This window comes from Trichomonas vaginalis, chromosome I, assembly GCF_026262505.1.
Source record: "Trichomonas vaginalis G3 chromosome I, whole genome shotgun sequence".
NCBI lineage: Eukaryota > Parabasalia > Trichomonadida > Trichomonadidae > Trichomonas > Trichomonas vaginalis.
Window position 1 is genome coordinate 3,215,884 of NC_067203.1, and position 16,383 is coordinate 3,232,266.

The following is a 16,383-nucleotide window of genomic DNA, read 5'->3' on the forward strand; positions in this document are numbered from 1 at the left end:
CCAGCTTTGGTGGTTGCATTATTTTCAACAATGAACTTCCCGATTTATACAAGACTTACTGCTTTAAGATATGACTATGGCGTTCAGATGAAATATCTCAAAGGCCTTAAATACGTGGGGGTACGCAATTTATGTATTTCTCGGAATTTTCGTTATTGCTCTTGCAGTTAAGCTTATTTCTTGCAGTAGAAAGAAGGAAGAGATGATCGCAATTCTGAAATTAGAAAAAGCTCTTTCTACTTATGACACTGATATTGTCAATTAATACTGTAAAATTTATTTTTTTTCTACACTATATATAAAAATTACTCTTTTTACTCTTATTTTTTAGTGATGGCAAAATCTTATGTACTTTTTAAGAAAAAAAATTTTTTTGAATACAAACATAAAACAAAGATAGAAATTAATAAGTTGTTAGCAAGGCATTGATTATTGTTCCAATGATAATACCGGCAACGAAAGAATATGCTCGAACATCGATATACACCAACAAACTGATGGTATACCAAAAGAAAAGCCCAAAAATCAAGCCATACAAGAAATCTTGCCCAGGAAAATCAATACCATTATCTGTTTGATTCCTGTCATCATCATTATTATTTATTAAAGGTGAATTATGGGCATTATTGTTTTCTGTATGATCATTATAGCTTGTTCATTTTGAGGATGCTCATGAGCTGCATCTGCTTCTGTAGCTTGGTTTGGTTGTGCGGAGACTGCAAAAATTCTGAAGATTAGGAAGATTTGCTCTGATCATGCTCCCAATATCTCGCTGATTGAAAAGTACAGGAAACCATTCTTCTCAAGGTCTATCATGATTGTTGTGAACCATCTTCAGGTTGATGAGTACTATGAAATGAATTCCTAATCTCTTGGATTTGCTCAGGAGTGTAATTCATCCTTCGAAGCCTATCAAATCCTCTTAAATCGTTAATAATTATCTCTTCATTATTATTATTGGGCGAATTGGGATCATTTCGATAAAAACCTTGTATAGTAAACTCTGTCATTGAATCAAAACTGATAAGATCTCATTACCAGTTAATATTCGTCCGCGATAAATGAGCGTAAGTATTTTATTTCGAGGAATTTGAAACATTACTGTCATTTTTGATCATACTTATAAGGTCTTTTGTTGTATTTTGAGGTTGTAAAATTGAATTGAAGATGTTTATCTCCGGGAAGGATAACATTAATCTTCAGCATATTTTAAATTTTGAAATTTTTAATCGTCAAAAATTGTTAATGCTAATAAATTCCTTAGAATTCTTAAGAATTATCACCATTATATAAAAGAATTAGAGTTTATATTAACTTACATAACAGAATACTTTCAAAGGATTTTTTTTCTTAAATTAATCTTTAGAGGTCAAAATGAAAGAGAAAATTAAGTAAAAAACTGTTTAGAGAATAGTATTTACCAGCCATAAGATAAAGGCTGTTCCAATGGGGCGTTCTTCTTTGAGTTGAGAGAATCTTCCTTGGCACAAAACTTTCCAGAAGCAATACATGCGGCAATGAATAAGATGAGAGCAACAACACCAAAAATTATGTAGCCATAAATAGAAGCATATTTTTTGATAGAGTATTCAGCTTGCCATAACATGTAGTTTCATTGGATTCATTCCACCTTTACAACCTAAATAAGGTTCAGCCTCTGGTATAGCACGACCGATAGGATCATCTTTACCTTCGTGAGCGTTCCATTGTTTGCCTATTTCTTGAATTATATTTCTTTTGAAAAGAATGTAGACAACAATAGCACCAATAACACCACAAGAATAAATTAAAAGAATTATTCCAAGGATTAGAGAATGGGCAGCGACTTTTTAGATATCGAAGCATAAATAGCAAAGCAAGAATAAATGCGGATGCGCAAAGAATGATAATAAATAAATTAGAATGGTATCATTATTGTGATCTGTTTGATCTTTGCTTTGTTAATAAAACAACGCAAGCAGCGCTCGCAGCAACAATAATACCAATTGATAGGAATGAAATAATGAAAAGTGTGAAATTGGCACAACAACCCATTTCAAAATTTGTCAAAATCTAAGACGATGCCTTTTTTGTAAATGGATCCGATTGGCAAGTTACAAAAACCGTAATTGATTTATGATTTTTTGGATCTTTTATATAGAATATTTCATACAAGTTCATATGAACCGAGAATGTAATATCACGAAAAGTGACACCTAAATTTCATTTTCATATGCCTCTTTATCCATTGCTATGGTCTTAGCGATAAATTATCGGCTATAAAAATTGACTTAGTTTATTTCATAACTCAAGACTCTAAGATATCCCATTATCTAATTTTTGCAAAATTAAAATTAACTCCCGAAATTATTCGAAATTAACTCGACATCATGAGATTCAGTATAAACTAGCACAGTTCCTACCAGCATATAAACCTTAGTACCTAATATAGCTGCTATACTTTTTTGCTATGAAAATAGAGATATATTAATTTTTTCATAGAAGTCAGAAAAGTGGTAAATGCAAAAAAAGGTAGTGGGGCTCAGGCTGCGCCCCTTCTAGCCCTGAAGATGATTATTATAAATGAAGTTCTTATATACGGGTCTTCCAGGAGCTTTTCACAAATTATATATGTTTTCATGGTTTGTCACTTTTCTGTCACTTTTCGGGTAAAAACATTTTTATTATTATATATAAATGAATTTTACAAAACCACCGTTACCGTTCTTGGAAATAAGAGTAGATGTAAAGATATTATATTGAGAGAACTTAAGAAACTACCGAATGGTCTAACATTTGTAGATTGTTCGGTGGAAGTTTCTTATATATCCCATTTGTGCCATATAATATTCCCAGACTCAAAGATTATATGCAATGACTTCGACAACTATATGGACCGTCTCAAACATATACCAGACACAAACAATATATTGAAAGAGTTAAAAGAAGAAGATGAACCTATAGGTAAGATGGAACGTATACCATTAGATAACAAAAAATATTGTGAGAGAGGTTTTGAAAAAAGCAGAATATATAGACTGGGATAGTATATCTGCTAGACTATTTTATAAGTGTGCTATAAGAGTTCATGACATTGAAACACTTATGTCAAAAGTTTTATATCTTAACTATACAAATGTTTTCAAAGAGGACATAGAAAAATATATTGAGGGTATAGAGTTTGTGAGATGTCATTGGACAGATTTGTATGAAAAATAAAAGACAAGGAAAATGTTTTCTTTATAGTGGACCCGCCGTCTATAACACATGGGATTTTCAATACCAAGTAGACTGGATTTGAGAGACTCTTTAGAAACTTTAGACGTTTTACATAACCATCCATGCTTTTACTTTACATCCGATAAAAGTGGTTTGGAAACCGTTATGAGATGGTTAGAGGACATACATGACTATGAGTTTAGATATGACAAGATAAGAATATGAGAGAGGTCTATAAACTGGAGAAAGTGTCATAACAAAGAAATTTTATTAGTTAAATGTGGTTTGAAATCGGATTGTTAGTTTTAGGTTTTTTCCATTGTGTCATTATATTTGACGGGGCGAAAAAGTACAGAGAATATTAAGATGAACCAATGCCTGCAAATGTTCAGTATATGTACTCGTAAGAGATATTTTTATCTAATATTAAATGGACGCACAGAACTTAGCGAATGCACAGCAACCTGGACAAAACAAACCCAGAGAATATTCCAAATGAAGTTAGAATACAAACTGCAATGGCAAACTATGGTCAAGTGCCAACAGATGTACAAATGCAAACTGCCATGTCAAATGACGCTGCGTTAGGTTTGCCACCATGGTATGCAAATATGAGATGGAAGAGTTTATTTACAAACCTGAAGTGGGATATAAACAACTTTATGCAGATGACGCGAACACAGGAGTTGACCCAGAATATGTTTTCTACCAGAGGAGAAACAGAATGTATGAGCTCCAGTTAAAGAATGCTATGGAACTCAACAGGAAACGTAAGAGACTAGGCGGACATTAGATTTTTACATATAGTAAAATGGGTTTCTTCAGTAAGATAGGAAACTTCTTTCGAAATGTTGGAAGAGGTATATGGAATGGAATAAAAACCGTAGGAAGAGGAATTTGGAACGGAGTCAAAAATATTGGTAAAAGAGTAGGTCAGTTTGTTGGTATATACTAAAGACCCTGAACCAGAAGAACAAGCTCCTGTATACAACAGCCTGAACCTGCACCACAGTCTAGTTGGCAACCAAATCCAACACCTCAACCGTATTAAAAAAATTATATTTTTACCGTTCGATAGTAGTTGTATATGAAACTAAGTTCTAAGTAAAACGCATGTATAATGGAATTATTCTTTTTCTTCCATCTGTAGTAAACCATACTTGAAAGTCTGAAATACTTCCCTCGGCGGTTCATATAACTTTGTAGGTTTTTCGTAAAAGTCATTTGCCAAGCATAAGAAAGAGTTTTGAGCGCCAGAAAATGAAGCATGAACAATAATAGCAGCTGGGTCGAAAACATCTTTAAATAAATATGGTTCATCTCTTGCATACGACTGTAAATATTTGCTAAAGGAAGTTTGACTTTCTGATTTAACATTCTTTGCAAATATACCATGACATTGCAGTGAATTCTGTATATTATTTGTTCGTCTTTCTTTGGATTGTCTTCGTAGATTTGAAATGACACTTGTGAATTTTGTTTGTCATATACAATTCTCACATAAAGTGTGCTCTCGGTATTGCATATTCATCAGCATATTTTGCATAACATGAATTTATTTTATCTTCTATATTTTTTAACGCAGTCTGTAGAGAAGATGAAAGGTCAACTTGTATTAGCTCAATTTCTTCCCACATTTTTCGTTTCCCTTCAGATATATAATCACTTATGAAACCTTACAATAAATGGAAAACTTTTATCTTCTACAGACACAAAACTTCATTCTAACGAAAGCCAATAGCTTTTGTGACAGATGGGTCTCTTAGCCATCTTAATGGGTAGTCAAAACGATAGCCTTCATGCTTTACGGTCTCTGTCTCAAACTTTTGACGACATTAGTAAAAGTTCATCTAATGGTTTAGTTGTAGCAACTCTTGAATTTTCTTTTTCTATTGGAAGCAATTTTACTAGAATAAAAATGTCGAAAGATATTGCTTCCTAGAGAGAAATACAACACAACCGGCAACTCATTATGCAAGCTCTAAATAAGAACACAACAAACTTTTCAAACTATTCTAAGATATCTGAGTCATTGAAAGAAGGAAACTTAAAACTGACAATAAACCCATGACAGATGAGTTTCTATTTCAAGACAATAAGAACCATACTGTCTGTATAAATCCAACAAAAGGAACTTTAAACGAGAAACCTATAAATGAACTTCTTTTGAAAGCAGATGTTGACAACAAAGCTGACAAAGAATATGTAGACGATGCAATAGCAAAAGAAGAAGAAAGAGCTAACATTGCTTATGCAACAAAAGAACATACTCATCCTGAACTAGCAGACAAAAACATATGTTGACAATAAAATGTCAAGTGAAGTGACAAGAGCTGAAAACGAATATTCTAAAAAGACTCATACACATTCTATATCTGAAATAACGACTTAAACGTTAGCCTTGAAAATAAGGTAGATAAGGGACTTATGGCTAGTGTGTTAGAGAAGAAAGCGGATAAGGAATATGTTGGATGAAAAAGAATAAAGAAATTATAGAAAGGGTTGACTGGTACCATGAACGGACATCGAAGAATTTTAAAAACTAAAGCCGATACAGGATGGGTTTCAGGATGTTTAGACCTTAAAGCAGATAAAACTTATGTTAACATATATTATTTTAAGCTATCTTATTTTTTGAAATTTTATTCAAATCTTTGGTCGCAAGAAGAATTGCATGATAAATAAAAACATTTAATCAAAGTCAATTTTATTTTTCATATTCAAATGGACTGAGTGTTAACATTTAACATTTTTGCTAATTGTCGCCAAAAATTAGGCGTAAAGCAAAAATTGATATTTCATATGGTTTTATGATAGATAAGCATTATATTCCCACTCATTATATTCGTAAATTTTGAGGTTTATCCTTCGCTTTTAAGATTATTGAATTTGATTTTTATATAAAATAGTTATATATTAGAAAATAATATGAGTTTATGTGATATTATTTTTCAGAAGATTTTGTGTTCTTCTTCAAAAATTTTTTTATTAAAAAGAATCTTTACAAAATATACATTTGCTTTAATTAATATTTAAAAACGTGCTCTATCAAAAGTTCCAAAAATTCAATATTTTAGCTTTTCTGAGGTGTCACTTTTGATGAATTTCTGTTTACAACAGAATTATGCAAAATATGACTAAATAATTATAAATTTCAAGTTAAATTTTAATTTTGATAAATAATTTAAATTTCAAAATATCAAGTTCAGTTCGACTATGTATGTAGTAATTCCTCAATAAAGTGCCAAAACCCTATTAAAATATATGAACATTTTCAACATTTTAATGTTTTTATTTAAAATTTTGATGGAATATGAGCTTCAAACAATTATTATGTAAATAAAAATAATTAAATATATGTATTTATTCGTATTACAACCGTAGTAAGTCGATTCTTCCTTTCTTCTACTGAGGTTTGAATTTGATTTCGAATTGTAAAGAGATTCAAAGGGAAAATACTAGAGGATAAAAACTACCTCCATGAAAGGGTCATAATGGAGTCAAGTTGTATTTTTTGATATTTTTTGCTTTTCGAGCCTAAATAGGTAGCCAAGATAATGCCTAAAAATAAGGTTCTAAATTCTGAAGTTTACATGATCCTCTCGTGTGCACCCTTAATCATTATAAATTTTTTCCCTCTTTCTTATAACGTTCTAAGTTTTTTATTTACTAAAAAGAGTAAGAATAGCTGAAATATGCTTTCTAATTAGACACAGGCAAACAAACAGAACTAAATTTGGTAAAAGGAGAAAAGAAAAAAAATTATCAAATTCTTTATTAATAATTTTCCAATCTATTTTTTTAAAAAACAAATATCACACCCCATTCATTTGAATTTTTCAAAATTCGAAAATAGAATTATCAATGTTAACTCCAAATGCAAGCCTCATCGATGACGTAAATGCTATTGAAGATGATGAAGCCGATGCACTCGCAGATCAAGATGAAGAGGATATCGAAATGATTAATGAAGATGCGCATTATAGAGTTCAAGCCGAAATTTTAAAAAATGATCATGCAATTCAATATCAAAAACAAATTGACAATATTAAGGATTCATACAATGAAGAAACAAATCAAATACTAGAAGAAGGGAAAAATTTATGCCTGAAAATGGTGGAAGATCAACGAAAAGAAGTCGAAAATCTTGAAAACGAATGGAGAACTGCTCGCAAAAAGCAAATAGATCAAGATTTGGAAGCAAGTAATTCAAAATTGGCTACTGCAAGGGTATTAGCATCATTTCAACTTATCGATTCTGCAAAAACTTTACGTGATACTACCCGAAAACAATCCGCAACACGATCTTCTGAACTGAAAATACTTGATGATCTTTTCGAAAAGCAATACCGCCTAATGATTGAACGCCATTCTAAAGATTTCATTTTACTTCACGAAAGAGTTAAAGCTCAAATTAACAATTCGAAGCTTGATGCAGAGCTACTTAAAAAACAAGCGGATTATACAAAAGATAATCAGGATTCTCAGATTCCAATCGTAATGATTTCATCTGTCAGTATGCAAGCCAAATTTGATACAACTAAGCGCAGCATAATACAAACATTTTCACCAAGACCAGAAAAACGTATTTAGTAAATAACTTTTTATTTTTTTTTATTCTAAAAATAATAATCATTTTAGCCTGCACGAAGAGCTAAAACCATGTGTAAAACTTCACCAGCAGATATGTGGGCTGTTTCAACAGTTTGATTGTCTGTAAGATTTTGACCTCTAAATAATAAACGCTGCTGCTCTATTGAAATACCTTCTCTTTGAAGTAGTTCTTCTTTAATTGCTGCTATTGTGATGCTCGGTTCAACTTCTAATTGATGTTTTCTTCCAGAGACAGTATGTACATATATCAGCATTTAAATTTTGACACTTTTTAAAGTTTCTTTTAATGTTAAATAGTTTAGCAAAGCATCAAAACAGTCTATTTTGAAATCAATATGATCAATCGAGTCAATGGGCTCCAGTTATTTTGAAAAGTCTCAAATGATATAACTCAGATGGTAAAATAAATTCTTTCTGATTGAGTCAGATATCATTTTTTTCAAATGAACAAGATACACATCTAGAAGTGATCATAAAAATAATCATACCTCGAAGTAATTCAATACAATCGTTTGAATGAACGAAAATTGAATAAAACATTAGTTAAGAATTGCTTGCAAAACACAGATGGTTGTTATTAAAATTCATTTTAGCCACAATGTTAATACAAAACAACTTTTCGGGAGAAGTTAATTAAAAAATATAATAAAAACTTTATTTTTACTCAATTCTATCGAATATTTTACTTATCCTCACAATACACAATCCAAGTTTGATATACTTAATTTAAGAATAAATGATGATGGGATTGATTTTGAAAAATTAACCAAAATATTACAAAATCATCGATTGCCCCGCGAAAAAGCTAAACAGATCATATACAAATTAAATCACCAATATACATATCATGGAAATTTCTTAATTAATAAAAAATTACGGAATATAAGTTAACTATCTTCATTATAAATTAAGCAGCATAAAAATATGAAGTTTTCCAATTTCCGGTGTGAATATTCCTAAATTTGCATTACATTCTCGAAGCAATTTATCAAAATACACAAAAATATATTACAAATCAAGGAATTGAATTAAAAATAATTAAAGAACGAAAAAATTCATATCGGTGAAAAATTTCAAGCACCTTTTCAACTTTTTCAAAAAGTTAATAATATTAAACTATGTATGCCTGGGTAGTTATTCTTGCAACAATTATATTCTGCATACTATCTATTCTTGTTGGCATTTACTTGGTTGTTAGATTCCAAATGCCAGAAGATAAAAAGTCTTCATGGTTTATCAAAATTATCATCATTTTAACTATCGGCATTTCAGTAATGAACGTTTTAATTTTACCTCTCGACGCACTTAATAGGTCAACGCCAAATCCAATGAATACCACCCTTATGTGTTGGATTTTGACAATAATTTCTGCCGTTCTCGCTTTCATTGTCATTCCTTTCACACTTACATACTATGAAAACGCAGAAGATGAAGATGTTAAGCACCCAATCTGCAAAGCAACATTAAGTGTTATTCCATTCCTTTTGTTCTTTATAATATTTTTACTCATACTCTACTTCCTTGTGAGCGATTGCCAAATTCCAGCAACAATTCATGCTGGCAAAGTTGTCGATGAATCCGAACTTACCACATCAATATATAGTTGTTCTACTTCAACAACAATTGACATCAAACTATCGCCACTTATTTTTGTTGTTACTGTTATAGGTTTCATTGGATATATAATCTTGATTATTTTGGGTGGCATGGGATTTGCCACGCTTCCAATCAATCTCTTTATTGATTTCGTTCGTAGACCAAGACCAATTTCTCTCAAGCAATATGCCAAGGGCCAACAATTAATCAATCGCTGGGCTGAGGAGCTTATCGAGGAAGGCAACAAAATCCGAGAAGAAGGAAAGCATAAAGGCTACAAAAACCGTAAAGTCAAGAGAATGGTAAATAAATATGCGGATCAAATCGAGAATATGGAGCGTGCATACCAGCTTATCGAAGTATCATACAAAGTTCGTGGAGGAAATCCGGTTTGGCCATGGTGTGAACTATTCTTAGGCATAATTTGCATAATAATTTCACTCATTTGGATCATTCACATCATTGTTTACACTTTCTTAGATGTTCATCCATTCTTAAATCAATTCTTCCATTTGCTAGATACTAAATTTGCACTATCTGCAGTTATATTCTTTGGCCTGTTCACATATTACTTGTACTTATGCGTCCTCTCAGGAGCTACTTCTTTCGGTTTGAATTTACTCATTATCAGAGTACATCCTATGGAAGATCAGAATACTCCAATGAATTCAATCTTGTTTAACTCATGCCTTATGCTCTTTGCCAGCTTTGGTGTTGCATTATTTTCAACAATGAACTTCCCGATTTATACAAGACTTACTGCTTTAGATATGATCTATGGCGTTCAGATGAAATATCTCAAAGGCCTTAAATACGTTTGGGAGTACGCAATTTATGTATTTCTCGGAATTTTCGTTATTGCTCTTGCAGTTAAGCTTATTTCTTGCAGTAGAAAGAAGGGAAGAGATGATCGCAATTCTGAAATTAGAAAAGCTCTTTCTACTTATGACACTGATATTGTCAATTAATACTGTAAAATTTATTTTTTTTTCTACACTATATATAAAAATTACTCTTTTACTTCTTATTTTTTAGTGATGGCAAAATCTTATGTACTTTTTAAGAAAAAAAAATTTTTTATGAATACAAACATAAAACAAAGATAGAAATTAATAAGTTGTTAGCAAGGCATTGATTATTGTTCCAATGATAATACCGGCAACGAAAGAATATGCTCGAACATCGATATACACCAACATAACTGATGGTATACCAAAGAAAAGCCCAAAAATCAAGCCATACAAGAAATCTTGCCCAGGAAAATCAATACCATTATCTGTTTGATTCCTGTCATCATCATTATTATTTATTAAAGGTGAATTATGGGCATTATTGTTTTCTGTATGATCATTATTAGCTTGTTCATTTTGAGGATGCTCATGAGCTGCATCTGCTTCTGTAGCTTGGTTTGGTTGTGCGGGAACTGCAAAATTCTGAAGATTAGGAAGATTTGCTCTGATCATGCTCCCAATATCTCGCTGATTGAAAAGTACAGGAAACCATTCTTCCTCAAGGTCTATCATTGATTGTTGTGAACCATCTTCAGGTTGATGAGTACTATGAAATGAATTCCTAATCTCTTGGATTTGCTCAGGAGTGTAATTCATCCTTCGAAGCCTATCAAATCCTCTTAAATCGTTAATAATTATCTCTTCATTATTATTATTGGGCGAATTGGGATCATTTCGATAAAAACCTTGTATAGTAAACTCTGTCATTGAATCAAAACTTGATAAGATCTCATTACCAGTTAATATTCGTCCGCGATAAATGAGCGTAAGTATTTTATTTCGAGGAATTTGAACATTACTGTCATTTTTGATCATACTTATAAGGTCTTTTGTTGTATTTTGAGGTTGTAAATTGAATTGAAGATGTTTATCTCCGGGAAGGATAACATTAATCTTCAGCATATTTAAATTTTGAAATTTTTAATCGTCAAAAATTGTTAATGCTAATAAATTCCTTAGAATTCTTAAGAATTATCACCATTATATAAAAGAATTAGAGTTTATATTAACTTACATATACAGAATACTTGCAAAGGAATTTTTTTTCTTAAATTAATCTTTAGAGGTCAAAATGAAAGAGAAAATTAAGTAAAAAACTGTTTAGAGAATAGTATTTACCAGCCATAAGATAAAGGCTGTTCCAATGGGGCGTTCTTCTTTGAGTTGAGAGAATCTTCCTTGGCACAAACTTTCCAGAATGCAATACATGCGGCAATGAATAAGATGAGAGCAACAACACCAAAAATTATGTAGCCATAAATAGCATATTTTTTGATTAGAGTATTCAGCTTGCCATAACATGTAGTTTCATTGGATTCATTCCAACCTTTACAACCTAAATAAGTTTCAGCCTCTGGTATAGCACGACCGATAGGATCATCTTTACCTTCGTGAGCGTTCCATTGTTTGCCTATTTCTTGAATAATATTCTTCTTGAAAAGAATGTAGACAACAATAGCACCAATAACACCACAAGAATAAATTAAAAGAATTATTCCGAGAATTAGAGATGGGCAGCGACTTTTAGATATCGAAGCATAAATAGCAAAAGCAAGAATAAATGCGGATGCGCAAAGAATGATAATTAAATAAATTAGAATGGTATCATTATTGCTGATCTGTTTGATCTTTGCTTTGTTAATAAAGACAACGCAAGCAGCGCTCGCAGCAACAATAATACCAATTGATAGGAATGAAATAATGAAAAGTGTGAAATTGGCACAACAACCCATTTCAAAATTTGTCAAAATCTAAGACGATGCCTTTTTTGTAAATGGATCCGATTGGCAAGTTTACAAAAACCGTAATTGATTTATGATTTTTTTGGATCTTTTATATAGAGATATTTCATACAAGTTCATATGAACCGAGAATGTACTATCACGAAAAGTGACACCTAAATTTCATTTTCATATGCCTCTTTATCACTTTGCTATGGTCTTAGCGATAAATTATCGGCTATAAAATTGACTTAGTTTATTTCTATACTCAAGACTCTAGAATACCCATTATCTTTTTTGCAAAATTAAAATTAACTCCCGAAATTATTCGAAATTAACTCGACATCATGAGATTCAGTATAAACTAGCACAGCTTCCTACCAGCATATAAACCTTAGTACCTAATATAGCTGCTATACTTTTCTGCTATGAAAATAGAGATATATTAATTTTTTCATAGAATGTCAGAAAGTGGTAAATGCAAAAAAAAGGTAGTGGGGCTTCCAGGGGCTGCGCCCCTTCTAGCCCTGAAGATGATTATTATAAATGAAGTTCTTATATACGGGTCTTCCAGGAGCTTTTCACAAATTATATATGTTTTCATGGTTTGTCACTTTTCTGTCACTTTTCGGGTAAAAACATTTTTATTATTATATATAAATGAATTTTACAAAACCACCGTTACCGTTCTTTGGAAATAAGAGTAGATGTAAAGATATTATATTGAGAGAACTTAAGAAACTACCGAATGGTCTAACATTTGTAGATTTGTTCGGTGGAAGTTTCTATATATCCCATTTGTGCCATATAATATTCCCAGACTCAAAGATTATATGCAATGACTTCGACAACTATATGGACCGTCTCAAACATATTCCAGACACAAACAAATATTGAAAGAGTTAAAAGAAAAGATACCTATAGGTAAGATGGAACGTATACCATTAGATAACAAAAATATTGTGAGAGAGGTTTTGAAAAAAGCAGAATATATAGACTGGATAGTATATCTGCTAGACTATTATATAGTGGTGCTATAAGAGTTCATGACATTGAAACACTTATGTCAAAAGTTTTATATCTTAACTATACAAATGTTTTCAAAGAGGACATAGAAAAATATATTGAGGGTATAGAGTTTGTGAGATGTCATTGGACAGATTTGTATGAAAAATATAAAGACAAGGAAAATGTTTCTTTATAGTGGACCCGCCGTTCTATAACACATGGGATTTTCAATACCAAGTAGACTGGACTTTGAGAGACTCTTTAGAAACTTTAGACGTTATACATAACCATCCATGCTTTTACTTTACATCCGATAAAAGTGGTTTGGAAACCGTTATGAGATGGTTAGAGGACATACATGACTATGAGTTTATATATGACAAGATAGAATATGAGAGAGGTCCTATAAACTGGAGAAAGTGTCATAACAAAGAAATTTTATTAGTAAGTAAATGTGGTTTGAAATCGGACTACTTGTTTTAGGTTTTTTCCATTGTGTCATTTATTTATTTGACGTGGCAGAAAAGTACAGAGAATATGAAGATGAACCAATGCCTGCAAATGTTCAGTATATGTACTCGTAAGAGATATTTTTATCTAATATTAAATGGACGCACAGAACTTAGCGAATGCACAGCAACCTGGACAACCAAACCCAGAGAATATTCCAAATGAAGTTAGAATACAAACTGCAATGGCAAACTATGGTCAAGTGCCAACAGATGTACAAATGCAAACTGCCATGTCAAATGACGCTGCGTTAGGTTTGCCACCATGGTATGCAAATATGAGATGGAAAGAGTTTTATACAAACCCTGAAGTGGGATATAAACAACTTTATGCAGATGACGCGAACACAGGAGTTGACCCAGAATATGTTTTCTACCAGAGGAGAAACAGAATGTATGAGCTCCAGTTAAAGAATGCTATGGAACTCAACAGGAAACGTAAGAGACTAGGCGGACATTAGATTTTTACATATAGTAAAATGGGTTTCTTCAGTAAGATAGGAAACTTCTTTCGAAATGTTGGAAGAGGTATATGGAATGGAATAAAAACCGTAGGAAGAGGAATTTGGAACGGAGTCAAAAATATTGGTAAAAGAGTAGGTCAGTTTTGTTGGTATTATACCTAAAGACCCTGAACCAGAAGACAAGCTCCTGTTATACAACAGCCTGAACCTGCACCACAGTCTAGTTGGCAACCAAATCCAACACCTCAACCGTATTAAAAAATTATATTTTTACCGTTCGATAGTAGTTGTATATGAAACTAAGTTCTAAGTAAAACGCATGGTATAATGGAATTATTCTTTTTCTTCCATCTGTAGTAAACCATACTTGAAAGTCTGAAATACTTCCACTTGGTGGTTCGTATAACTTTGTAGGTTTTTCGTAAAAGTCATTTGCCAAGCATAAAAAGAGTTTTGTGCGCCAGAAAATGAAGCATGAACAATAATAGCAGCTGGGTCGAAAACATCTTTAAATAAATATGGTTCATCTCTTGCATATCGACTGTAAATATTTGCTAAAGGAAGTTCGACTTTCTGATTTAACATTCTTTGCAAATAATACCATGACATTGCAGTGAATTCTGTATATATTTGTTCGTCTTTCTTTGGATTGTCTTCGTAGATTTGAAATGACACTTGTGAATTTTGTTTGTCATATACAATTCTCACATAAAGTGTGCTCTCGGTATTTGCATATTCATCAGCATATTTTGCATAACATGAATTTATTTTATCTTCTATATTTTTTAACGCAGTCTGTAGAGAAGATGAAAGGTCAACTTGTATTAGCTCAATTTCTTCCCACATTTTTCGTTTCCCTTCAGATATATAATCTATATGAAACCTTACAATAAATGGAAAACTTTTATCTTCTACAGACACAAACTTCATTCTACGAAAGCCAATAGCTTTTGTGACAGATGGGTCTCTTAGCCATCTTAATGGGTAGTCAAAACGATAGCCTTCATGCTTTACGGTCTCTGTCTCAAACTTTTGACCGACATTAGTAAAAAGTTCATCTAATGGTTTAGTTGTAGCAACTCTTGAATTTTCTTTTTCTATTGGAAGCATATTTTATCTAGAATAAAAATGTCAAATGAAACAGCGTCTATGAGAGAAATACAACACAACCGACAACTCATTATGCAAGCTCTAAATAAGAACACAACAAACTTTTCAAACTATTCTAAGATATCTGAGTCATTGAAAGAAGGAAACTTAAAACTGACATTAAACCCAATGACAGATGAGTTTCTGTTTCAAGACAATAAGAACCATACTGTCTGTATAAATCCAACAAAAGGAACTTTAAACGAGAAACCTATAAATGAACTTCTTTTGAAAGCAGATGTTGACAACAAAGCTGACAAAGAATATGTAGAAAATAGCAAGAAGAAAGAAGAGCAGACAACTTATGCAACAAAAGAACATACTCATCCTGAACTAGCAGACAAAACATATGTTGACAATAAAATGTCAAGTGAAGTGACAAGAGCTGAAAACGAATATTCTAAAAAGACTCATACACATTCTATATCTGAAATAACAGACTTAAACGTTAGCCTTGAAAATAAGGTAGATAAGGGACTTATGGCTAGTGTGTTAGAGAAGAAGCGGATAAGGAATATGTATGAAAAAGATAAAGAAATTATAGAAAGGGTTGACTGGTACCATGAATGGACATCGAAGACTTTTAAAGTTAAAGCCGATACAGGATGGGTTTCAGGATGTTTAGACCTTAAAGCAGATAAAACTTATGTTAACGATGAGTTAGAGAAGAAAGCAAATAAGAACCATACACATACAAGTTTTACAACTGTTGCTATAGAAAGTATTGAAGGAACGGTTGAAGAAACTGGTGGGGATGTATTATATTGTAAACCTCCTAACTTTCCACAAGGTTTAACATCGGATGACGACATAACGACGATGAGAAACATTAGATGTAAAGATGTTTATGTCATGAAGGATGAACATAATATTAAATTCACTGCTCAAGATTTATATGACAAGAAAGCAGACAAAACAGAGCTTCAAACATTAAAGACAGAAATACTTCAAACATTATATCCTATAGGCTCTATTTATACGTCAATGAACTCTACCAGACCAGAAACAGTTCTGGGTTTTGGAACTTGGACTCAAATAGTCGACAGGTTTTTGTATTGTGCAAACTCTTCAAAGGAAACAGGTGGAAGTAAAACGATTTCAGGTGAAAATTTAC

The 16,383-nt window shown here is 32.0% G+C and overlaps 6 protein-coding genes and 1 pseudogene across 7 annotated transcripts, besides 3 other annotated features; 3 read left to right on the top strand and 4 right to left on the bottom strand.

Moving 5' to 3' along the window:
- The first annotated feature begins 6,279 nt into the window (after positions 1 to 6,279).
- Positions 6,280 to 6,317: a mobile genetic element.
- A 745-nt stretch (positions 6,318 to 7,062) lies between these two features.
- On the top strand, positions 7,063 to 7,791 carry TVAGG3_0920410 (uncharacterized protein; the record flags this gene model as incomplete). The annotated part of the gene is made up of 1 exon (XM_051252224.1): positions 7,063 to 7,791. One exon carries the CDS (start codon positions 7,063 to 7,065, stop codon positions 7,789 to 7,791), a length of 729 nt encoding a protein of 242 aa, XP_051077798.1.
- A 44-nt stretch (positions 7,792 to 7,835) lies between these two features.
- TVAGG3_0920420 (protein neddylation) lies at positions 7,836 to 8,066 on the bottom strand (the record flags this gene model as incomplete). The annotated part of the gene is made up of 1 exon (XM_001299832.1): positions 7,836 to 8,066. The coding sequence occupies one exon, from the start codon at positions 8,064 to 8,066 to the stop codon at positions 7,836 to 7,838; it is 231 nt and encodes a 76-aa protein (XP_001299833.1).
- Positions 8,067 to 8,922: 856 nt separating this feature from the next.
- TVAGG3_0920430 (LMBR1-like membrane protein family) lies at positions 8,923 to 10,398 on the top strand (the record flags this gene model as incomplete). The annotated part of the gene is made up of 1 exon (XM_001299831.1): positions 8,931 to 10,376. The coding sequence occupies one exon, from the start codon at positions 8,931 to 8,933 to the stop codon at positions 10,374 to 10,376; it is 1,446 nt and encodes a 481-aa protein (XP_001299832.1).
- Positions 10,399 to 10,517: 119 nt separating this feature from the next.
- Positions 10,518 to 11,321, bottom strand: TVAGG3_0920440 (transmembrane protein YOR223W family; the record flags this gene model as incomplete). Its single annotated transcript, XM_001299830.1, has 1 exon — positions 10,518 to 11,321. The coding sequence occupies one exon, from the start codon at positions 11,319 to 11,321 to the stop codon at positions 10,518 to 10,520; it is 804 nt and encodes a 267-aa protein (XP_001299831.1).
- Positions 11,322 to 11,417: 96 nt separating this feature from the next.
- Positions 11,418 to 12,151, bottom strand: TVAGG3_0920450 (uncharacterized protein; the record flags this gene model as incomplete). Its single annotated transcript, XM_001299829.1, has 1 exon — positions 11,534 to 12,151. The coding sequence occupies one exon, from the start codon at positions 12,149 to 12,151 to the stop codon at positions 11,534 to 11,536; it is 618 nt and encodes a 205-aa protein (XP_001299830.1).
- A 446-nt stretch (positions 12,152 to 12,597) lies between these two features.
- Positions 12,598 to 12,622: a mobile genetic element.
- Positions 12,623 to 13,754: 1,132 nt separating this feature from the next.
- Positions 13,755 to 14,117, top strand: TVAGG3_0920470 (uncharacterized protein; the record flags this gene model as incomplete). Its single annotated transcript, XM_051252225.1, has 1 exon — positions 13,755 to 14,117. One exon carries the CDS (start codon positions 13,755 to 13,757, stop codon positions 14,115 to 14,117), a length of 363 nt encoding a protein of 120 aa, XP_051077799.1.
- A 265-nt stretch (positions 14,118 to 14,382) lies between these two features.
- TVAGG3_0920480 lies at positions 14,383 to 14,966 on the bottom strand (annotated as a pseudogene). The gene has a single exon. A coding segment is annotated over exon 1 (584 nt).
- A 708-nt stretch (positions 14,967 to 15,674) lies between these two features.
- Positions 15,675 to 16,383: part of a mobile genetic element that runs on past the window's edge.